Source organism: Thunnus albacares, chromosome 3, assembly GCF_914725855.1.
Source record: "Thunnus albacares chromosome 3, fThuAlb1.1, whole genome shotgun sequence".
Classification (NCBI taxonomy): Eukaryota; Metazoa; Chordata; class Actinopteri; order Scombriformes; family Scombridae; genus Thunnus; species Thunnus albacares.
In genome coordinates this window covers 19,838,571-19,857,956 of record NC_058108.1, presented here as the reverse complement: position 1 = coordinate 19,857,956, position 19,386 = coordinate 19,838,571, and the positions used below count along the sequence as shown (strand labels likewise).

The window sequence follows — 19,386 nt, the reverse complement described above, 5'->3', positions numbered from 1 at the left end:
TTTAGACAGAGGAGTGCTGGTTTGTGGTTCATAGTTAGAGTCTGGATTCTTGCTCAGGCTGCATATTTCAGATGATGAACTGCGTTGCTCCCGTGAGGAGGATTCTGAATGACAAAGGTAAGACCTGCTATGCAATTTTAAACAGCCTATCATCGTCTATGCAGATTACACTAAGCTGCTGTAGCCTTTTCTTCCAGCGCTGCTCCTCTAAAGTGGACTTAAAGTTTCTCCTGCGACGGATAGAAACTGCTTCATACTCATTAAATCACTGCTGTTTGATATTCATTAATTTATTCCATTTGCACTGACATGGCCTTATTGGACACGTTGCACATTTCTGGTCAATTCCATCTTTGTGCTTAAACATTGATGAGTGCTGTAAAAGCCGATTACACTCTGTCAGTGTTTCTCTCTATTAATCCAGTGGCCCCTGAACTTTTGGATCCTTATGTGCAAACTCTTATTGTCAAGTCAGGTGATGTCACCTGCAACACCCACATGACTGGTTTAAACCATGTCCTGCAAAACTTTGTGTGTGTGTGTGTGCACACACATGTGTGTGTGTATGGATGTGTGTGTGTGTGTGTGTGTGTGTGTGTGTGTGTGTGTGTGTGTGTGTGTGTAGCCCAGAAGCAGCTGCACAGGGATGAGTGAAGCAGGTCAGTGAGAGGTGGACCTTTGTCCAGGGTCGGACAGCAGCTTATTATTTATTAATGCTAATGTATCTGAGTGGCCACCTAATTGAACCAGGAGGAGCCCAATTATCCACAGCGGCCCACAGCGGCACTGTCTCACATTCACAGAAACTGGAAGGTGGGGATCACATATCAGCCACGACTGACGCTATGCGTCTTATTTACATTTGCAGAGCTCAATTTCAGCTGTGTAAACAAACTATATTTCTAACTGGTCAGATGCTAGTTGGTGTTATGGAGGCTGGAGCGAACATGACAGAGAAAGAGACAGAAGGATTGTTCACAGGAGTGTTTGACAAGTATTTGGTTTTGTTGCTGTGATCATGGCAGGCAAAGGTAAGGTCTTCATGCTGCTGTTCTGTCCGGTAACATGAGCAAAAAGCACATAATCACACTCATCCTTAATCCGCCTCCCTCTGTCTATCAGTGGGCTCCAGCAAGGATGTGAAAAGCAGCTCTGTGACAGAGGAGATGTTCATCTCACATCAAGACCAAAGTCATCAGACAGACAAGGAGCCTCTCTCCTCTCCGTTTCCTCCTCTTCCCCATGTTCATTCATCTTCTCTTTCCCCGGGTGAGATCCTGAATCTTTCATTGTTTTATGTCATACTGTAGATATTCAAATAGACTTATTTCAAAGTACACTGTAAGGGTTCTTCAGATTTTAACATCTATAAAGCAGGTGAGTGTGAGAAGTGTGGTCGAACACTAATCAATCATATGATGATAAGAGCAACAGTTATACATGGAATAATGGCCTGGGGCTTTAATTTAAAAAAGAAAGACACTCAGACACTGAGATACAGCTGTGCGTGGCCTCAGCTTACAATTACCTATAGCTGAGCTGTTTGAGCCAGATGAAGCCACCTCAGTACTTTCAGGAATCCAAATGTTGAAACTTTATCCATAAAGTTTCAGTTCTTTTGGGATATATTGGCATTTCACAATAGGAAAAGCATAAGTGTACATAATAAAAATTAATGATGGCTGTTGAACAATGATTAGCTGCTTCAGCTTCAGTGTCCTGATACTGTGCATGCTGGCTCACTGTCACATTGTCATGGCTGACTGAGACACTTTAATTGAACAGAGGCATTGTTAATGTTACTAGTAAAACCCTTTCCTGCTATCACAAGTCAAAATGTCTGCTGTGAAAAAAGTCTGCTGCCAACCCATATTACCAGAATGTAAACCTTATACTGTTTTGAAAAGAGCACCTACAGTATCAATAAACAGTATCACTTCTCAGGGTACGCACTGTAACTTATACATTTTCCATGTTTTTCCATGACATCACTATTTTCTTTCCTCCTTTAACATCTCTCCCTTCCTTTCATTACATTTATCCTCCCTCCATTTCACTTCTTCAACAATATATCAACCTCCCCTCTTTTTCCTCCTTCCCTTTCCTATTTCACCACTTCATGCTGTTCTTCTATTCTTCACCCTCCGTCTCCCCACAGTCTCTTCTCTGTCAGATGAAGCCTACCTGCAGGCAGCAGGCATTTTCCAGCGGCTGCGTACGGAGAAGCAGGTCACACATCAAGTTCTGCATTATGCGAAGAAGACGGACACACCGCTACCAGAGAGCGGAGACAAGACCACACAGAGACAGGCCTACCAACTGGCCTTCAACACACTCAAATGTATGCCAGCGTGTCAGTCTAATTACTGTGTGTATGAATTTCTGAAGTGAGCAAATTAGGATAATCTCATCATCCTTTTACCAAATTTAGTTTTTGAGATTTAAGTAGAAGCGCACACTCTGCCTGGAAAGAATGGGATGATGGTTGAACATAAAGTCAGAGAGAAATTAATTTGATCTACTCTACTGCTACCTCAGCGGACCTCACCCACCCCCTATAAGGAAGCCTTATCTCTATAATGAATAGTGGTGGAGCTGCAGTATGTGTCAACTCCAATATTCACTTCTGAATAGCAGCTTCAACCGCATACTGTAGATTAAACAGTACATAGTCATACATTTCATTTCTCCATGTGACTGCAAATTACTTGAGCCGGAGGTGCAGCAGATGTCTGTAGGGGAGGAGATAAGAGGAGGCAGCATACCATGAGCACACACACAAACAAAACCACATGCACACACAGTTTTACATATATGTGACCTCTCATGTAGGGTGTGGCATTAGGTTCACCCAAAGTATTAAAAAAAAAAACATATTTAAGCTTTAAAAAAACTACACATAATGTGAAACATGTCTCTAGTGAGAAATCCATGGAGAATTATTACACTCTATGGAGTGTTTTGGTGCCTTTCAGCTCATTGTTTTGATTTTCTAGCTTGCAATTTTACTGTTTTGATTCTCTCTCACTGTTCTTATCAAACTTGTTTTGGGCTGCAGAGAAAAAAAGCTCTGATAAACTGTACAAACAGCAGACAGACAAAATTAGCATCTAGCTGGTGAACATAGTGGAGGATTAAGCAGCTAAAGAGCCAAATATTTCCCTCAGGAGCCTGTGACAACCAAAATAAAGCTAAAACCAGAATAAACATTGGACTCAGATTCGTCAGGTGGACAGAAACACAGCTCCAAATGAATTATAATGTTGCTTCATGAATCCTGGATTCTGGATGAATCTTGAACACAATCGTCATATTAAAGCTAGAGTGCAGGACTTTTGTCTCCCCCTTCTGGCAGTGAGAGTAATTACAAAAACAATGTCAACACATGCTTACATTATAGACTCCGCCGTAGCCTACTACGTTGCTAATGTTACAGCTGTAAAATGGTGGATAAATTCCCGCAAGCATCACACAAACCCCACAAAATGACACGTTTCCTAATACATTCATTTTTTACTTTTTTTTTTTTTTCATTTTCATTGTAACTACTTTCTGCAGAAGAAATAGTCCCTACGAAACCTGTTGGCAGGGAAGTCTGTGGATTATCTAGAGTAACTAAGACACCATTTTTCTAAAGAAATGTTGCTACATACCTTTTAAATGTAAATTTTCGTTATTGCATGAACAAAACAAAATTATGTTAACCTTTAACCTTTCTTTTGGGGTGATCAGAAGCATCTCAGAGATGAATATGTTCAAACATGTCCTGATAAAACTAAGCCTATCTGCATTGCTAAGTAATTTATTTGTAATTTGTAGTTTCTATTCTTATGTATATATTATGTATATCTTGATTAGCTTTAGTGTGTCTTATATATATGAAACCCAACAGACAGTTTCATTTTTAATCTATCAACAATATTGTTTTCCCCTTAGACCAAGATTTACTTGAAGACATCATGATGGACAGCTGCTTCCACATTTCTCAGCATATTGTGAGTCCCATCAGAATTTGACATGACCAACTTAATAAACAAAACCTCACCACTCACTCACTGACCGTTGAACTGTCTCTGGAAGTTGTTCTCAATATTCAGATTGGTTGTGATCTCTCTGTCTATTTGACTGTGCTGCACCAGAATATGGTAAAATGGTGGTGAGGGATGCAGTTAAAGGCCATTTGTATTCAGATCTGTACGTAGTTGGGCCCGTTACAGGCGGCAAATGATGCATACAGGAGTGAGGCAGACGCGCTCTCCAACTGTGAGACTGTAAATGACACTATAAAACACTGTGCAATGACACATACGTGGACAAAGAAACACACATAGTCTGTGTGTGGGTGTGTAAATGATGACTTTATTGAGGGATGGGTAAAACATAGAGAATAGGCTGACAGGTCGTTAGTCAGCAAGTATGACTATAAAAGCTCTGACACAGTTCTTTGAAATTCCACACACCTCTTTGCTGCTACATACATATTCTGACTCTAACACACATATACACACACACACACACCATGAGAAAAGGAGATGAGGGGAAATATAGTGTGTACACAGCCATAAAGGAAAGAAAAGGAAGAGTGAGAAAGGACCTGCTTATAACATGACTACTTGTGTATGTGAAAGGAGTCACTGATATAACGAATCCACAAAGAACTTACACCTGAATGTGCAGATCTGCTCAGTTCTGTGGAGCCTTTTAGCATCTTTCAGCTTATTGTTTTGGTTTTCTGGCCTGCAGCTTTACTGTTTTGCTTCACTCTCACTGTTCATCAGTGTTGTTTATAACTGATTTCAGCAAAAATACTCTACCTAAACCTACTGTTTAGCTGGTAAACATAGCAGAGTATTTAGCGGCCAAAGATCTAGCAGTAAAAAGAGAGTGAATGTTGGATTTACATTCATCAGGTGGCCAGAAAGTCCAAATGAATGATGATGTTGCCCTGGATCTGCAAATAAGCGACTGTTCGCCACAACAACTTAAAAAGTGATATGTCAGTGGTGTTTACAGATTGTTTCTGCTGCCCCCAAGTGACCATTCATGCAGGTTTAAAGGGGACGTATTATATTTTTCTGGTTTTCTGTCATTTATATACTGTCATGATGTTGGATATCAATGCTAAACATGGTCAAAGTTCCAAAACTTGAGGTCAACGTATGTATAAATGCTTTGTGCAAGTCAAAAGTTCAGGCTTCAACCTGCTCTGAATGCTTCCTTTGCAATGGTTTTTTCTAACTTGCCAACAAGCTGAGCTCGTCGCGCATGCCCATAAATGGCTGTCCTTTCCCTGGTCTTTGTTGCTAAGGTTTTTCCATGTGTTCTTTGCATTGTCCACTCTGATATTTTGGATCAGATTTCAGCTCGAACATGTACGGGTGTATTTGAGAAGTTTCCATTTTGAGTAAAGAACAAGAAAAAATGGTGAAATCCTACAACTATAGTTTGTTTCATGGTTTGTTGACGTGGTCTCCGCAGCCAGCTGATATCTGCTGAGGGGTGGCTTCAAAGAACTGGCCAATCAGAACAGAGTGGGATCATCGGGAGAGGGGCCTGGGATTGTGCATGATACATCCCCTTTAAGATGAAACATGATGATAATACCACTGAAGATTATTACAATACTGATAATGATTATAATAATGATCCTTACAATAATGATGATGAAAGTGGTCCTGTTTTGCAGTCCGGCAACATGTTGCCATTGGCGCTGGTGATGCTGTTTGACTTCCAGGACCGAAGGTTTTTGCTGCGTGAACGTTCAACAACAGAAGGGGAGGAGCCTCATCATGAAGTGAGGGATCTGGAAAGCAGTCTGTACAGGTGTGTGTAGATATAAAGCTAATGCACCTTTGAAATTCTTGAACCACAATTATTGAAGAAACAATCCCACAAAAGATTTGCAGTATGTTAATGATGAAACTAGCTGTGGTATGGTGGGTGTTCATTACAGGTGTAAGACCAAGCTTGCAGCGTCTCTCGCTCGCTGCAGGGTGAAACAGAATCTGCAGAGTGTTTCCTGTATTCTGTCTCCTCCTGTGAGGACTAAACAGCACCGAGCAAAAGTTCTGCCACTTTACGCATGGGTCAATACTCTCAAAACCAGGTACGCAAACACATTTATTCTGCTCTTATTTTCCAATTTTCAATTTTCAGTCAAATATAGTTGAAAACGTCTGTAATCATTCTGGTGGCGCACTGCAAAAGATGCTGCCATTCAACGCCTTTATGTGTTGTGCAATTAGACATTTGGGAACAAAGTGAGCATATTAAATTCTTATTGTATTCAATTGCTCCCCACCTTTCTTCTGTGTCTCACTCTCCAGAGTATTTGGGTGTGAATCAGCAGGGATTACCTGGCATGAGGGAGCACAGGATGTCAGTTTAAAGACAAGTGTTAAAGTTTAACAGGGTGGCTGTTTATGAAAAGACTGTGACTTTAAAGTGACAGGTTCTGTTTGGGGGTTATTGCAGTACGAGGTTAATGGTCAGTGAAGGTAACTGGGGCGTATCTGTTCCTGTGGTTATAAAGCTGAATGATAACATACTGTTCAAAACACTGGAATAAACGGTTATATTAACAATGTTTGTTGTAAATATGTGAAAAAATGACTGATTTCTCGAACAAAGCTCCAACATTTTGATCCAACAGCTCTCCTTTGTCATTTGTAGTGTTGAAGAAGTATGTGAGGCGTTGCGAAGCGACGGCTTGCGTGAAGTACGGAACATGTCTGACATCAGCGAATTGACATTCTGCAGGGACCCTCTCTGTCCAGACACACTCATCTTCTCCCAACATCGTCACGCTCTGCTCCAGCACAGCAGCCTCACAATGACACATGGTCTCAACATACAGGTGGGACTCTGTGTGTGTAGTGAAGTGAGTCATTCAGCCAAATATAGATATAAATCACTGAAGAGAAACATGCTTTCCTCTCTCAGGAACATGCTTTTGAAGATAATTTTAGAAGAATGAGACTGTCTGAGTACAACAGTGTCCCAATGAAGTAGAAGTGTTGTCTTTTTAATGATTCTTTAGTTAAGCAGAAGTACTGGTTTATAGATATACTTGAGTAAAAATAAAAAACTTTTTAAAGGGGTGAATATTGTTAGATATGATCTTAAAGGTGTCAAAAGGCTGAGAGGAGGGAGGATTGTTTTCAGTGGGGACAAAATTGAAATTACTAAATAAAGTGCACAAACAAAGCAAAGCCAGATTTCTCTTGTTATCTTTGCTGGCAAACCATTCATCACACACGACCTCAATCCTCATGGTTCCTGCATTAAGGAGCATCAATAACATTTATATTCTACGCTACCTCAATAGGTTAAGTGAAAGCAAAATTACTGACTTCAGAGAAACACTACATAAAGTCCCCAAAAATGCACTATAATATATTTAATAAAGTCTACAGGACAAAATATGATTAATCACTTCAGCTGCTGGCTATAAATTCTTTGTCAGAGCTTCACATTACTGCAGATGATTCCCTGTTGTGATGTGAAATTTAAAGTTAGTTTACTTTGTGAGTTTAACTGAGTTAAAGGAGTAAGTTTGCCTCCGAATTAGCTCGTTTAGCAGCACAGCGGTCTGTAATGCTGACGGGTACAGCTGAGTCAACAAATAAACCCTGAGAAGAAAGTTCTCCTTAATGTGTGAATAATACGTGTGTGTGTGTGCAACTTCATTGCTTTGCAGGACAGGAGTGTGTGTGTTGCAGTGACCGTGTTGCGCCCCCTGCTGTTTGATAACAGTGATGTCCTGGTAGTGGGGTCCTTCTCAGCCATGACTGTGGCTCACATAGCCCTCGGGGCTGCTCACTCAGGCCGCGTGTTGGTATGTGGTGCTGATCACACACCTTCACAGGTGGAAGAGATACAGGAACTGCTCACACAAATGGACATTAAAAGTAAGTGATAAAAAAGACATTAAAGAGTCAAAATCATATTTAAAGTAACTTAACACCCCTTGAAAGATCTTGTTTTTGCTTTAGTGAAACTTCTCACCTTGCTTTAGTGATGTACAGGTGTTCCCCACAACATCTGTTGGGTTTACACATTGTTGTTAAATGATGTGCCTTGAGTAAGTTTTAGGGTTTTGCTTTGTTTTGTTATTTTACATAAATACATTGTTGTAAAATGTTAATAATTAATGTTCATGTATACATGTGCATTTCTTTCCTGATGCTCATTCATGTCCCATGCAGATGTAAGAGTGTTGTCAGAAGCGTTCTGTAGTCTGGATGAATGGGATGCCGCTGTCCAGCGTTTAAAGGTCATCATAGTGCTTCCTCAGTGCTCGTCCTCAGCCCTAAATGACCCAGTGCCCACCATCCACTGTGAACATGGAGGTATGTAACATGGGAGAAAGTAGAGCCTGACCATCAAGACAGAATTACCTTTTTGTTTCACTTTATTATCCAGTCTGAGATCATGTTCCTGTTTGCTGGAAGCTGTGGTGGTGGTTGCCAGTAGCAATTAATGTTTTTTCATGACAATCAAAGAAATTGTTTTTATTTCTGTAAGTCAACTTACAACAACCTGCACAGCTGCATCAATCTCATCCACACTTGTTGCTTTTTTTATTTTGTGGCAATTTTTCTGTCACCATTTTTCTGCCTCTGACAAAGAAATATGACTTCCTTATTCTACAAACCTCTAACATGGCTCGGATGATATTTCATGCTGACAAAGAGCCTGTAACCAGAGTCAGAGGGTGGTGGGAACAAGCAAGGAAGAAGGGAGATGTAGCATGAGGTGGATGAATGGAGATGAGAGGGAGGGGATGGAAAAAGTAACAGAAAGAGTGAATTTGAGAGTGAAACTGTCTAATAACAGAATGGAAACATTATGTTGTAGTTTTGATGGGAATATAAAGAACTGTCTCTTTATATATATCATTAAAAAATGTAAACAAATGCAAACATTCTCTTGACAGACTGGGATCTGCTGCAGGACTTGTCTCACGGTTCTGTATCCCAGAGCAAAATGCAGACTCTGACCAATCAGCAGGCGCGGCTACTAGCCCACGCTCTCACCTGTGAGTATACAGCACACACACACACACACACACACACACACACACACACACAAACCCAGGTATAGCTTACATAAGCAATAAAAATACAATATATTGAGTTAAGGCTAACAAAAGTCTACAGAATACAAGACACATGTACATTTTGTTCTCTCCTTTACTTCATCCGTCAGTCCCAAAGGTTCAGACGGTGGTCTACTGCACACGCTCAGTGTATCCCGAGGAAAATGAACAGCTGGTGAAAAGAATGTTAGAGAAAGCACACACTCACCCCAGACTGCTGCCCTTCAGGTACACACACACACATGCACACACACATAAACAAGCTAGACTCTGTCCATCCAGGTGATTATTTTCTCTGAGTTTGAACGAGATGTCAACTTTTAAGTGTTGTACAGCGGTTAACCTAAGTCCAACTGAAATTAAATTGCCTTTTCATGTCTACTACAGCATACATATCTGCTCTTTTATCCTTTGAGAAAAAGAATCAGTAACCAAAAATGAGAAATTTATATTTTAAATTCTTTGATTTCATGATGGTGCCCCCTAGTTGTACATTATTTTGATTAAATATGGTTCTGCAATCCACTTACGTAGCTGGAGACCTTATTTCAACACAGTTAATTAAATCTTGAATAAAGAATAATGGTGTTCAATCAGCAGAGCAGATGGTCACACTGAGCCTGATAGCATCCTGCTACACAACACAAGAGTCACAGACTCTGAACAACCCACCCTCCTGCTTAAGTCTCCTTCTTATCTAACTGACAAACATGAACATGTCTTGTCCTGCAACTCAGCATCCAAACAAACATTCACCAGGGAAAAGAGCACCGCTAATGTCAGTTAGCAAGCTAGGTAGCCAACTTGCTGCTCAGCTGCAGCACATTAAACAGCATGTAAAAATACCTGCAAATGTCACTTTTGCCCTGTTAGATGCTGGTTTGGTCTTTGCTCTTCAAAATCTCTGTTAATGACACACTAGCTGTCCAAGACTTGGAGCTACAGCAGTTTGTTTACTTTGTCTCAGTTCAGTACAGTGTGACACTGGTAGCCTGCCAGCTAATGTCAAACAAACAAACCCCCAGCCAGTATTTCTGATATTTTTCCAAAGACCTTTTCCTTTTAATAATACAAAAATATTAATAATACATTTTAAAAAGCATGTTGACATTATTTTTGACTGCAAAGAGGGATGATTAAGTGTGATTTCAGATGGACTTGAAGAATACTGAGCAGAGCCAAAAGTAACTTTCGTTGTCTTATGATGCATTATGAGAAAAAGATCCGTTGTAAAATCTTTGTACTGGCCTCAAATTTGTTTTAGATGGTAAACTACAGTCTTGTTAGCATAACATGCACCCGTAGACATCAGTTTGACTTGACTGACTGAGAATATATTAAAAGTACAGAGAATATATGAGCTCACCCTCCAGTTTCATAACAAATAGCTCAGCTCAAGCTGCTCACACAACATCTGCATTCTGCATTCGTATCTAAATGCAAAACGCAATTACTGTGAGCTTCATCTCTGAGAATTACAGACTGCAGGGAAGAATGTACGAGAGACACACAGAGTGAGAGAGTAAGTAATGTTTGTCTAGTGTAAGTATAACAGATATAGTCACATATCTCCACAGATTGTATGTATTTTACTGTATACGTAAGACTGTGTGTGTGAGAGTGAGAGACAGACTGAGAGGTCACAGTCAGCAGGCTGATGAAAGGATCAGCTGCGGTTGCCGTGGGGACAGCAGTTAATCCTACAGTTGGGGTGAATGGGGTGGAGAAGATTTCAGAGTCTGTTTCGTGCCTGCTGCTCCACACAACTCATTTCCTATCATTCATCCTCTTAAAGAAATCCAAATGTTATTATATTCGGTCACATAAACTGTTTTATCAACTTACCAAAGTGCGATGAGTCCATCAGTGCCTCTGTGTTTACAAAGAAAACACAGATCCAGCACCGTGCTGAATGTGTTGTTTTCAGAAGACGTGGCACTAGTTTGCACCACAGAACCATAAAACTGGACAAATGCTAATCTTCCAAACTGTTTTTCTTGTATATAAAAACCTTGTTTTCCATCAACAATTAAAACATAAAAGAGAAGTGATTTCTTAATTCTTGAAAGTGATTTTTACAGTAGAGATCAGGAGAGAATCATAGTCAAAAAGTCCTATAGGATTAGAATCCTTTAGGATTCCCATAAATTTCTAAAAATCCTTTAGGAATTCTGTAGGAAAAAGTTTTGGTTCTTTTATGATGTTCACAGTCCTATTGGAAATCTGTATTTTTTCTATTGGTTCCAATAAAATCCCTTAGGATTCCTATAAATTTCTAAAAAAAAAAAAATCCTATGACTTTTATCCCCTTAATAAGAAATAATTTGGTGGGGAGGAACTAGTAAAACAAACATTACACACTCTATGTCTCTACACACAGTAAACTGCTCAGTTGTTTTTATGAACAATTTTATGTCTCCTTGACACACATTGCCTCTATTTTAGTTTCTTCAAGCTATATGCTCAATATATGGTGGGAAACTCTTTGTGACAAGCCTGTTTTACCAAAAAAGGGCATCAAGGTCTGTGTAAAGATACAGCTTGTATCTATAGACATAAAGCTCCCTCTGACTTTTAGGTTGTGTAGGTTTTACAGATTTTAGTTTAGTTTTTGCATATGTGTGATATTTCCATGTTAGTTTACTGTAAACTTGTGATGCTTTAGGAAATTATTCTAAAAAATGTAAGTTTAAAGGGCAGCTCTCCAGAGATTTAACTTCCTGTAGTGAACTTTCTGAAATGTTCTCCAGGGCGTGGTCAGTACACCATTACATCACCGTTGGATGTGGTTATGCAGCACTTCTGATTACGTCTATGCTGGTCAGGAGTGCAAAAAACTTTCAATCACAGCAGGCAATGCAAATCTGTTTTTCAGCCTTTTTCTTTTTATTATTTTAATTTTCTTTCAAATATCAGAACTTCACTAATTAAATCAGCCTCACAAGTACAAATTCTGGGCCTCCTGAAAGAATATAGTTCTGGGCCTAAATGTTAAATATTTTTTTGGCTGTGGACGAATGGTCACCACCCAGCTAAAATGGCAGTGAGTGCAAATGTATGTACCTCACCTCCAAAAACAGCTTTTCACTGAGAATTTCAATGTGAATAAAGGTCATATCAGCACATCATCTCCATATTTTAACAGGATTTAGACAGTGTTTGGTCCACTGAGGACTGTTAACCAACATTTGCTAACATATCTAATGCTGAGGATTCTTACGCCAGATGTACAAAATACAGGAACCAGCAGTGACAGCTGGCGTTGAGGCCTATAAACATGCTTGTCCTGAGGCTCTGAACGGGACAATCTGTCTGGAGATAACACTGAGTAAACCCACATCTACAGTAAACAGTTGTGCATGTATACTTTTGCACTAATGTCGACCTTGAACTACTGTTCAAGAAATACTATTATGAGTGATTATTGTGCCTTTTCCCACCTGCCTGAAAACACTCAGAGACAAAATATTAAAGGTGTATTTGGTTGTCAAAATTATTTAATGTACCTCATGTGTATGTATGTATGTAATATATAATTTCCTGATTCTGCCAAATCTTGTGTGCAATACTCCCATTAGATTACAGTCAAAGCTCTCCGAATTAATGTGGCAGTGATGAATTAATGTTAAAGCTCAACATAGCACCTTTCACAGCACATCTGCTCTCTCAGGGTGAACGGGCCAATTTTCCCAGATGACACCCAGTCAGGAGACACAACAGACTCCAAGTTCTTCAGGCTCGAATCGTCTCAGTTCACCAATGGCTGCTTCGTGGCTCGACTGTCCCGACAGGTGAGAGACAGGAGGCAGAAACTGTGTGAGATGTGGAGATAGAGAGAGAGAAAAGTGAGAGAAATGTAGAGAGCAAGGTTGTGTGTATGAAGATTGAGGGTGGATAGAGATTTTTGTGGTGTGTGTTTGAGTGTCTGTGTGTGTGTGTGTGTCTCGTTGCTTTGCGACGAGACCTTCCAATAATGCTGAGGCTGCACTCTTTTACTGTCTGTCTGCTGGGAGGTCGGTCCGCTCTGCTTGTCTGCGCACACACACACACACACACACACACACATACTATCGCTCCCTGAAACACTGCAGCATTATTTCAATACTCCATAAAAAGAGACGCGTTAAAGATGAAATACGCCTGAGCCGCTGAAACATTTCAGTACTTTGGAGCAAAGATGAATGGATAATTCTCTGTATCGTTCTTCCAGCCCGCCCTCCACCCCTCCAGTGTTGTTGCATCACCTCGTTGCTCCATCTATTTGCCCCCTCCTCTTTCTTTCCCTTCGCTCCACTCATAAAAAGAAGAAAAAATACAACAGAAGGAAATGAGATGCTGCTCCTTTGATCTCCTGCAGCTCGAAAAAATGGTGCAGGGAGGGGACTGTGCCTCTGTGTGTGTGTGTGTGTGTGTGTATGTGTGTGTGTGTGTGTGTGTGTGTGTGTGTGTGTGTGTGTTTGTTTCCTTATAATACACACACACACACACACACACGTGTACAGAGGCAGGTCTTGCTCACCTGTCTGGTGGCAGTGCAGTAATTTAAAATCTAATGATCACTGTGTCTAATTAGATTGACGCTCACTCTCATGGTGAGTCACATCACATCAGAGCTGCGGCTGCAGATTTCATTTCACTGACACTTCTGAGGTGGTTCAGCGCGGCTCAGATGAATGACTCCACACCAGTCAAACTGTGCTCGGGGACGATTTAAAGGGATCTGAAGGAAGGATCTGAAACAGACACATGGCAGCCTAGAGAGACAGAAAGAGACACATCAAGTAGGGGTGAGGCAAGAAGTGTCCTTTGAATTGTTCTTTTAAAAAGTCAGAAAACAGACATATTGATCAGAAACAGATGGGTGTTATGTGTCCAAAAGCCTCTGGTGAAAAAAAGCCTGAAAAAAATGTAATTTGTTGAAAACACATCTGACAGGCTGCCATCATTCATGCCTATCTCTAGTAGGCTACTGTTGTCTTCAATATTTCATCATAAAATGTACATTTGGCACCATAATTAAACCTTTGAGGTTTGCAAATTATATTTTCTGCTGTTGAAGTAAGAAAAATAAGACTCTTTGAGACTGTACTTGCTTTGAGCTAAATGCTAATTTCAGCATGCTAATATTATCACAATGACAACATGGTAAGGTTAAGCAGATATAATGTTTACTATGTTCACCATCTTAGTTTAAGATGTTAGCATCCTGACATGCTAATTGGCACTAAACAGTAAATACAGCTGAACAGGAATGTTATTAGTTTGGTATTTGATCATAAACCAAAATATTGGACAAATTGAAATTTGGACCTGTTAGTGGTGTTAGATGGAAAATTAAGGGATCACCACAGTAATTACAATTCATCTTGAGGGGAACATGAATGTATAGCAAACTAAATGGTTATCTTTCCAAAGGTTGTCAAGACATTTCGCTCAAAACCATAAACGTCAACCTCATGTTGCACTAAAGGAAGAGTCAGAGGATCACCAAAGTCAATAGGATACATGTCTGGGAACCATGAATATCTGCAGAAACCTTTATGACATCCATCCAGCAGCTGTTGAGATGTTTCTGGACCAAAAGTGGGACCTAGAACCACACCGCTGCATGGCTGAAAATCAAAGGGAGACATAATACATCTTCATTAGAAATGTGATTTTTCTGTCTAAGAACAGCTGAAAAAAACTTTAATATTTTAATATTTTGAACACATCTGATCCATCATTCATGCCTCTCTCTAGTGTACTTATCGAATTACTTGCCATATTTTATTGCAAATTCACAAATTTTATTTCAAATTTACAAATTCAAATCCACATTTTGGCAGCATAATAAAAGGTATGAGGTTTATGACTCAAAGCATGTATTACAATCAAAGTTAGAAAAATTAAAAAAAACATGTAAAGGCAGATTAAACACTGAAGAGTGTATAAAATATACATTTGCAGCATTTTGAGCAGTGTGCTGAACATCATTCAACTTTCATTAGACAAGAGAAAGTGTGGAGATGGAAGAGGAGGAGGAGGAGGCAAAAGCCAAGAAGAAGAGATCCAAAGGGATTTCTACTGTTTAAATGTCACTTAAGATACAGACACCATTTTCCTCTCGTGCATATGCACAAAATTATTGTGTGTTTTGGTGTTGTGGATGATTGCTGCCTGTGTGCTTTGTTTCCACCCTGAATCAATAGATAATAATATTGAGCTCCCTGTAGAACAGACATAATAATCTCTCCCTGGTTCTTTCTCTTTTTAGCCATGAATGTTGGTCAGTTCACCACTTTGGAGAGACTCTTTTCACAGTAGACATTTGGACTTGTCTAAACAAGGACAGGTGGAATTAATAACATTAACGATGGTTGCATTGCATTTAGATGAGGTACTGTGCATGCTCACTCACTGACGCAGCTTACTGGGACGATTAATAGGATGGAGCCATCGTTACTATTATTATTTACACCTGTGCTTTTCCTGCTTTGACAGCTCAAAATGTCTGCAGTGAAAAAGATCTAGTGGCATGAAATTTTTGTACAGACATTCATCTTCCCGCAAGATGAATTATAACTTTTCATTGAGCGTTATCATAAATTTTCATTTTGTCCAAACCTCGGTTTAAGAGCAAATAGCCTACTTGCTTAACTAACAACATTCCCATCAGACTCAGATGTACTTTTTGTTTAGTAGCAATCAGTAAATGTTAGCATGATAACACAGTATACTATAGAGAGGCCAGCACAGACAGGAAAGGAGCACTTAACCAGAGAGGGAACAAGATAAGTGGCTGGGGACAGTGATTCCTTTCAAAATGATGTCCCACACTCTGTCTGTGAAGGTGTGAAAGTCATCAAACCTCCTGCGACCACTCCCCTCTCCTCCTCCTCCCCTGCAGGTTCAGTTTATAGCTCATTTCTACAGCGTTGTGTTATGTTGTATAGATCTCCTTGGTGTAATGTTACCCAGGAGACTTGTAGTTTTAATGTGTTGTATCTTCACATCAAATCTTTAAACTGCCTTTGCTTTTTCAGGCGGATCCCACTAAGGTAGAAACAGTCCAGGATGTGCTGGCGAGGGCAGCAGCGAAGGGCCTCCTGGGTGGAATAATTCCCGATCAATCAAAAGCTGGTAAAAAGGGGAAAAGTAAGAAGAATCGGGCAGCTTCAGCCACCAGTAAACATTCGTCCCCCTCCAGCCAAGAGGGGCCAGCACAGACAGGAAGTGAGCTTGAGAGTGGACAAGATCCAGTTGCACATTCAGACCATGAAGAAGAGAAAGGTGAGGGAGACGTCAAGTGTAGCGTGGAGGAAGAGGAGGAGGGAAACACTGAGGATAAGGGGGGGAATGGAGAAAGGAAGAGAAGAGGGCTTAAAGGACGCAAGCGCAAGCTCAAACGGCGCTCGAACAGGATTCCCACAGTCTCCAAGTATCTTCCTAAAAGCCACAAGAAGAAACCAAAAAAGAAAAAACAGGCACATCACAAATGGCATCTGCAAGGTCCAACGAAAAGTAAACCAAGAAGGATACCTCGTCTTACACTGACATTCATATCCTCCTCAGCAAAACCTTCCACACACTTGTCTCCGATCACGGCCCAGGACAAATCTGGCACTCTCACCTCTGCTGGAAAACACCCCTCCCCTGGTCGCCCTGCTCCACTTACTGCTCTCCACACATCCTCCAAGCAGCAGGTGCAGAAACAAAACACAGAGCCTGAACGTGCCGAGAAAACACCGAAGGACACCGTTAAACCAGGAAGCCTGTTTAAGGGCCACATGAAGGTGGTCAGACCAGAGAAAGAGTTGAAGCCCGCAGGTTTTGTTCTTCCACCCATTTCCTCCTCGACCTCCAGCTCTCTGAGCAGCAGCAACGGTGCTTCTCCCTCGCAGCCTCCATCCACGACCCCCCACACCCAGCACACCATTACGTCTGCATCCTCCTCCTCAGTGTCTCTGCCTAGTTTAGATAAAGTTGGGGTTTAGGCTCACTGATGGGGTTAATGAGATTATCAGCAAACTGACACTCCACCAGTCAGTAATGATCATAAAATGAACAACCCCCCCAAAAAATATTGCATTTATATTATTTATAGTGAAACATATTTTTGCTGTTTCCAATCTGCTTAATTTTGTGTGCTGGAATGTATTTAAATGTGAAGGTGGCAGATTATAAAAGGTAACTAAGAAATAATAAAAAAAATGTGTGTCTGAATTCAGCTGTTTTACTACAAATAAGATTTTTAACAGTTAGGGACAGTATGTAAATTATTAAGATGGAGGATGGGGCTCAGACAGGGGAGGGGGCTATGTATTTTTTACTTTAGGGAGGGTAGACTACATTTATTAAGGGAGCAGGAGAAGGTCTCTATTTTTTCATTTTTCCCCTGTAAGACTTATTGAAAAAGTTGTCTTTAAGCCCCCCTCCCTACCTGAGTAACTTTTACACAGTCCCTTATTCCGACAAAATAAGCAGGCTGAGGTTGTCTTTGGAACATGTAATTGGCATTTTCATATTAAATAAGACTAAATTAAAAAGAGAAATCTATGGTGGCACAAGATGAAGAAGAAGCCATATGAGAAAAGAAATATAATAACTCTATTATACACATTTATCTTTTAGACTTTTGTTTCCATCACCTCTTCAGACCTCTGATAAATTATTCAAATGAAACACTTTCAGAAGGAAAAAAAAATCACTTTGGTTTAACTGCTCAGGGAGTCACAAGCTGAGATTCCTTCATTTTAAAGGGTCACGTGACGAAAATGTTGGACTGAATTAATAAAACTCAGGTTTAAAGAAATAATAAAAAAGAATAATCAATGAAATAATCATTAGTTGTAGCACTAATGCACACACAGACACACAAAAAAGCCAGTGGGTCTATTTTATAATGCTGTTTATTCTCACAATTGGTTACATTGATAAAGTGTACAAATCAGTGAGCAGCAAACGGAAGCCAACACATCCATCTGTGGGAAATGGAGTGTGTGTGTGTGTGTGTGTGTGTATGTGTGTTTGTTTGTTGTTGTTTATGTGTGTGAGCCTGACGGAGACGCTGGGAGTCCATTGCTGTTGCCTTCATCTTCTTCCTCTTCCTCCTCTTCACTCCTCCTGTCGGCAGTGGACTCCCAGCTCTCGGTGCACTGTACAAGGTGAAGATATATTCCTTTATCTGCCTTCTTCTGCAAAGCGGAGCCTGTTGTAGCATTGTGAGTTAACCAGGGACTGAGACAATGACACAGAGTCAAGAGACTTTACTTGCCTCAACTAATAAAATCAGTATATACCTTTATAAAATAGAATAAATAAAATAAAAAATATTTCTGTTCAGTACATACAGTCGTTCTTTCAACCGTCCAAGGGCATGCAAGGCTTTTCACGACTTTCCATTTCTCAAGATCAAAAGAATGCATAGATAATTGCTCAGTTAAATTCAGTATCAACTTAATTGACGACTGTGAAAATTTCCAATCACCTCTCCTTTTTTCATTATTTGCTCTCGTATTTTTCTTATCTACAACAATGTATATCAATATTTTACACTTTGGCCATTTGGTGAGCAATCAAAAAAAAAAAAAAAGGCATTTCATTACAAGAAAATAATAGAAAACTAAAAGACATTCAAAATGAAACGATAGCTTATAACAATGATTAATGCCAAATGTTACATTAAATGGATATTATGTACACACAAATCTGTCATCTCATTCACATTTCAACATCCTTGTGACAAAAGAAGGTGATGTGGCTGAATTTTCTCTACCGAATCTCAATAACACTGCTAGTTCCTGCAACCTGCATGTTAACGTTGACGAGCAAGAAGCACCCACAGACATAATAAATGACCGTTCTCTACGTCCCGCCCCCTAGTTACTGTTGCTATGCCTGTCAAGCTTTCTGTTTATACATAAGCTACGTGCCATATGATAATGGTGGCAGATTTACCGCTCAAAATTTTTAAAAGTCCCCCTCCAGTCAAAAATCTGTTTTTCTTCCTTCAGTTGGATGTTTCAGCTTCATTGAAAAGCAGATTTTTTTCAGGGGTGTGCGTATGTGCAGGATTTGTGACATCACAGCGAGTTTGGAGTATGATGTGGAAATTTGAAGCCTCCAGTGCACAAACACCGAGAATAGACTTTACAGAGAAGTAGGAGACATCTTGTGTCCAGAGGTTACACTAAAGAAGGAGTAGATGTGATTTTAAGGATTTTAACGCGGTGATTATACTTTTTTTTGTGGAAAAACCACATCAGGCACAAATTATTGTTCCAAGCAGAGTATTTTTATATGTC

General features: G+C 40.1%; 1 protein-coding gene across 1 annotated transcript; it reads left to right on the top strand.

Annotated features, from left to right (window-relative positions):
- LOC122977244 (putative methyltransferase NSUN7) lies at positions 1-17,305 on the top strand. The gene is made up of 13 exons (XM_044345521.1): positions 1-117; positions 1,123-1,269; positions 2,159-2,341; positions 3,937-3,995; positions 5,687-5,823; positions 5,954-6,106; positions 6,673-6,856; positions 7,700-7,910; positions 8,208-8,351; positions 8,939-9,040; positions 9,211-9,328; positions 12,771-12,891; positions 16,126-17,305. The coding sequence occupies exons 1-13, from the start codon at positions 72-74 to the stop codon at positions 17,074-17,076; spliced, it is 2,556 nt and encodes an 851-aa protein (XP_044201456.1). The 5' UTR covers positions 1-71; the 3' UTR covers positions 17,077-17,305.
- The last annotated feature ends 2,081 nt before the right edge of the window (positions 17,306-19,386 follow it).

What these genes read in the sequence shown, in the direction of transcription:
- LOC122977244 (XM_044345521.1), top strand. Translation starts at nt 72, where the DNA reads ATGATGAACTGCGTTGCTCCCGTGAGGAGGATTCTGAATGACAAAG. An exon ending in TTCATCTTCTCTTTCCCCGG is followed by an intron (nt 1,270 to 2,158) that starts GTGAGATCCTGA and finishes GTCTCCCCACAG; the next exon opens with TCTCTTCTCTGTCAGATGAA. An exon ending in CTGGAAAGCAGTCTGTACAG is followed by an intron (nt 5,824 to 5,953) that starts GTGTGTGTAGAT and finishes TGTTCATTACAG; the next exon opens with GTGTAAGACCAAGCTTGCAG.